This window comes from Protopterus annectens, chromosome 6.part1, assembly GCF_019279795.1.
Source record: "Protopterus annectens isolate FY-2018-M chromosome 6.part1, PAN1.0, whole genome shotgun sequence".
NCBI lineage: Eukaryota > Metazoa > Chordata > Ceratodontiformes > Protopteridae > Protopterus > Protopterus annectens.
The window spans coordinates 382,194,304-382,200,059 of record NC_056738.1 but is presented as its reverse complement, the minus strand read 5'-3'; the positions used below and the strand labels follow the sequence as shown (position 1 = coordinate 382,200,059).

Here is a 5,756-nt window from a genome sequence, read left to right as displayed (position 1 = left end):
ATGGTGTCAAGATGCCCACAACGACTATGCCATGTGGATGTCCGCATCTCGATATGTGTGCAGTACCAATGTAGTCCAGATCACAAATAAGTATGACATAATATCGGTTCTACCATGGGCATCTGTGCTGCGTATTCCTGGGTACATGTTGATAGTGCCTACATATTTGCATTGTTACTTACTGTTATTGTTACCCCTTCTTTGTTGTATAATGCAGTACTTCCAGCCCTGTGTACTGTAGCTTTGTTTGCATGCATGTTCGCTTGGGGTCCCCTGGAACACTGCTTACACCTGCAATGCAGAGTTACAGTGCTTCTGTAGACTGCTAGTGACATCTGCATAGCGTACCATATGTATGTCAACCTTACACATGACAGAACGTCACTGTCTGTCCTGTACGCATGTACGTTGCCTGTGACACATTGCACACGTCTTACCTGGCATTTACCCACGTGTGCAGTCATATATGTCAGTGCTATGAAACAGTGGCAGCCCACCCACACATACACACCTTTAGTATGTTGTTCCCCAGGCCACTGTTCTGAGTGACTTTGGAGGCTTAAGTTCCTTTTCGTATAAAGTTTTGGCTAGACGCAGGAGATACTTATTTGGGAATTATTAGTAAGCTAGCAAACAACTTACTGAAACCTTTTAGCAGACATTTGCCTGCAGAATATTGTGTAAAAAAGTCTGTCACCACCTTTTTGATGAAACGCATGCAAAGTCGGGATCCAGCATGTGGCACTATTCAACACGCTTGTAATTCCATGGACCTAACAAACTTCTACGAGGGGGACAACTACCCGTTCGATAAAGACTGTTTTCGGATAAAGCCAGACTACAGGGGACATTCGATGACAGAGCTGGCCATTGGGGATAACGAGAGAGCTATTGACTTTAGTCCATATTTAAACCCGTTGTTGCCGCATCATCAGCAGCCAGCGCCAGGGGGCAACTTTGAGTCACCGGGCAACGATTTTATCGCAGATTTGTTTGAAGACGATCGTAAAGACAGAAGAGCATTCCAGGACTACCAGAGTTATCATTTACTAGCTCGGCAGCACGCCTTATCTTCTGGAAGTTCGGGTAGCAGTCGGTCCGGCAACGTAAACAGCTTACCGGCGCACGTTATAGAAACTAAAGCAGAGCCGGTGTTCGAGCAGCTGGACAGTTATAAGGCAGTAAAATGAGAAGAAGCCCACAAGGGCGAGAGCGGGATGACGAGCCATTCCACGTTCGGCAGCCCTAGACTTTTCCAGCCATACCAGTCAATTACTGGTGGCAGCAATGGCAACTTGTCAACGTCATCTTCCAGTCCCCCCAGTACACCAACACCTTCGGAGTGTAGCAAAGAGGAGTCCCCTGGCGCCTCTAAGTCCACTAAGAACAAGAAGTCGGTAGACAAACACAGTGATGAGTACAGGATTCGGCGAGAACGCAATAATATCGTGGTGAGGAAGAGCCGTGACAAGGCCAAGCTGCGCAACATAGAGACGCAGCACAAAGTTCTGGAACTGACAGCTGAGAACGAGAGATTGCAAAAGAAGGTCGAACAGCTCACCTGCGAACTGTCGACCCTCAGGAACTTATTTAAACAAATACCCGAACCTTTATTGGCGGCTTCAGCCCACTGCTAATAGACAGCAATAGACGATCTGTGTGAGACAGACAACAATGGCTGCTCGAGCTGCTCCTCTTGTGGCTTTCCCGCCGGCACGGGCTACTTCAGGGGCCCATAGCAGCTCAGTCACGGAGGCGCTTTAAGGCGAGACCCACATCACATCATGGGTCACAAGCAGCCAGCTGCACCTGGACCTACATGGACGCTTGGACTATGGTTTAATGCCATTTACTGTTCATTATTTTTTTAAACAATGGAGTAAATATATTCTTTGAATACTAGTGTTATTTAAGAAAAAAAAACGTGTTGGAATATTGAAAACATGGCTGAAAACGATAATGATACAACATGATGCAATCTCTTGTAACTTGTGTCAGTCATGGCAGGTGTAATCTTTTAAAGATACAAATATGTCATTTTATATTATAAAGTATTTCTATAAGAAAGCATTTGTATATTTTGGGAATCTGCCTTTTGCTGAAAAAAATTCAAAGCATTTAAAAAGAAATTATGAAAATGATTGTACGTACGTATTTATGGTAGAATGTTACTGTTTCATAATATCGGTTCTACCATGGGCATCTGTGCTGCGTATTCCTGGGTACATGTTGATAGTGCCTACATATTTGCATTGTTACTTACTGTTATTGTTACCCCTTCTTTGTTGTATAATGCAGTACTTCCAGCCCTGTGTACTGTAGCTTTGTTTGCATGCATGTTCGCTTGGGGTCCCCTGGAACACTGCTTACACCTGCAATGCAGAGTTACAGTGCTTCTGTAGACTGCTAGTGACATCTGCATAGCGTACCATATGTATGTCAACCTTACACATGACAGAACGTCACTGTCTGTCCTGCACGCATGCACGCTGCCTGTGACACATTGCACACGTCTTACCTGGCATTTACCCACGTGTGCAGTCATATATGTCAGTGCTATGAAACAGTGGCAGCCCACCCACACATACACACCTTTAGTATGTTGTTCCCCATTGGCCCTATGTGTTGGTACTCACCATGGCAATCACACTACTAGGGTGGCATGTGCAAAGGTAACCTGTGAATCGCCTCTATGGTCCAGTCGTGGTTTATGTGAGTCATGTGTCATTGTCACAGCTGCCACATGTATGCAGTCAGCCATCACCCTTGGCCAGGAACGTACAACACATGTGTGGGATGCCACCACACAGCCAATCTGGGGACTGGTCTCAACATACTTTCATAATGACTAAAGAAAATACTGCCAGGAACCACCACGATGAAAAAGAGATTAGATTTTATTTTAAAACAAACGAGCGCTTTCACGCATTAATATGCGCTTCATCAGGTTACAACTTGTACAAAAAATGAATCCCTTTATATAGTAAAGCCATCATCAGTTAAAAAACAATTGTCAATTTCTCAATTAATTAAAACATAATTGCTAAAGTGGAAACACCCATTTTCTATATCATCTCAGTGAGCAAGTTAAGCACTAGGTTACAAGTATAATAAACATTTTTCACATTTTTAAAAACAGTTCTAAATACACAGTAGTAAAGCTTCATGATTTGTAAAGCCGATGACATCCATCTCTACAATAGTTCTTAACCATATAATGTGGCGTGTCAGATATAGATTATTTGAAGCTGCATAGGCTAATTAATGCACATTGTGTTATTTTAAATAAAACAGCCTAGATTTACTGTCAGGGATAGGTGAAGTTACATCTTCTGAATGATGCACATTGCGCTGCTCTAAATGAGACAACCTAAACATGTTGTCAAATATAAATCAGGATAACTGACGGTTGTCTCAACTTCGCTTTATACAATTAGATCGATGAAAAATGAGCAGTTTTAAAGCCCGATGTAATTATGATATATTATGGGCTGTAATAGTCATATCTCAGTCACCTCTTAGTGTAGTGCTTGCTATAAAAATATCATCAGCTATTCATAGTGATTTAAATAAAACAACCTAAACTTGTTGTCAAAATAAATCAAAGTATATCAGTGCTGTTTCAGGTATATAGAAAGACCTAGTCCTATTATCAGAGGAAAATCAAAACAAAACTCAAAACTCCAGTGTCTCTTATATAAAATTAATAAGAAACTGATTTACCAGGCATGCATTGTCAAAGGACATTCATTGAAATATTTACATGGCCAAGATGTAACTGTACGTCCAATTATGCTACAAACTAAAATATTACTGTAGATCCAAATATGCTGCAAATAAAAAGTAATATTATATCTATTATTGGGTCATTAAAATACTATAAGATCTTAAAGCGACCCTAATAAAGCAGGACGTATATTAATGGCAGTGTTAAGCCCTGGGGGTACATGCGCCTTTAACCTTAAAATCCATTTAAGCTCGAACATTTCTATGGTGCCAATATGATCTCCCTCTCTCCTGTTCTGATTAATAACTTGTAATACCTGGAAACTAAACCTATGTCCAGGATTCTCATTACAATGTATGGCTAGTGCACTAGTTAAGTTGCCCTTTCTAATATTGTAGACATGATTGTAGACCCGATCTCTGAGCCTTCTGGAAGTCATGCCTACATAGTAGCTGTCACATTGGTCACATTTTGCGTAGTAAATGACATTTTGAGTATTGCAAGTTGCATAGAAAGTGGCTCTAAAATTTATATTAGTACCCGGGACCCTAAGATCCTGTTCCCTATTTATAAATGCACATATAGAACATCTGCCACATGCATATGTGCCCGTTTTTATCTGAGTTCGAATATCAGTTTGTTTCACCTCATATTTGTCTTTACATAAAAGCCTCTTTAAATTCATACAGTTACTGAATCTGAAACTAGGCTTGTTGCCTAACAATGTATGAAGATATGGCTCAGATAATAGAATTTTCCAATTCCCTTTTATAATTTTAATAAGTTGTTCAACATCACTAGTGTATTTGATATCATATTTAATTTTGCCATTTCTCTCAAAATCATATTTTACTTTCCCTCTTAGATTACCAGAGGTGGTCTTACTTAAAGCAGAATCTATTACTTCATTAATCAAATTCATAGGATATCCTCTATCCATGAAAAAATCCTTCTGTTGCTCAATCAAGCACAGGGCATCCTTTCTGTCTGTGCATATTCTTAGTATCCTATTAATCTGTCCTTTTATGATGTTGCGGAAGATATGCCGCGGATGCATACTGTCATAGTGAAGGATACTGTTTCTCCAACAGGGCTTGCGATATAAGGTGGTAACAAGGCAATTACTGCCATTTTTTATTATGGAAATATCTAGGAAGTTGGCCCTAACTAAAGAATATTCATAAGTGAATGTAAGAAAAGATGTTGTGCTATTCATATAGCCTACAAACTCTTCCAGCTCTTCCGCACTACCATTCCATAATATAATGACGTCATCTACAAAACGCCTGTAGATGACAATTTTATTAAATCTAGGATCACTAAAAACATTCTCCTTCTCCCACCTGTGGACAACCAGATTGGCATATGCGTTCGCACAGGGAGTGCCCATGGCTACTCCCCATGTTTGCGCATATGTCATATCATTGAACAAAAAAACATTGTTGTTTAGAACCAAATCTAGAAGACAGCAAATGTTCATAATCTCATTGCTATCTATAGTTCTTTGTTCAATTAGATGAAACCTAATAGCATCCAGCCCATACTCATTTGGGATGCTCGTAAAAAGACTCTTTATGTCCATTGTGACAAGTAATGTATTAACATTAATTTTGTCAGTTACCAGATCTTGCTTTAAGTCTTCTAATAAATCATAAGAATTTTTAAGATTCATTGTCACAGCTGCCACATGTATGCAGTCAGCCATCACCCTTGGCCAGGAACGTACAACACATGTGTGGGATGCCACCACACAGCCAATCTGGGGACTGGTCTCAACATACTTTCATAATGACCTAACACTGTAGTACCGTATAGTGTACTGGTTCGGTATTTCACTGTAGTGGACAGTATCCTGGGCTTTAGTCCTATCACTGCTTGACATCTTCATAGTGAGCATGACAGACTGTGTAGGGGCCAGTTGTGCACATATGACCATGTTGCAATATGTTCAGATATGGACTACCTAGACCAGGCTCGTCCAACATTGCTAGTGTATTCCACAACATGGGTGGACATTGGCAAACACTAG

At 40.5% G+C, this 5,756-nt stretch overlaps 1 protein-coding gene across 1 annotated transcript; it reads left to right on the top strand.

Moving 5' to 3' along the window:
* The first annotated feature begins 555 nt into the window (after nucleotides 1-555).
* On the top strand, nucleotides 556-1,718 carry LOC122805335 (CCAAT/enhancer-binding protein beta-like). The gene is given in 1 exon segment (XM_044075422.1): nucleotides 556-1,718. A coding segment is annotated over 1 exon segment (930 nt). The 5' UTR covers nucleotides 556-707; the 3' UTR covers nucleotides 1,638-1,718.
* The last annotated feature ends 4,038 nt before the right edge of the window (nucleotides 1,719-5,756 follow it).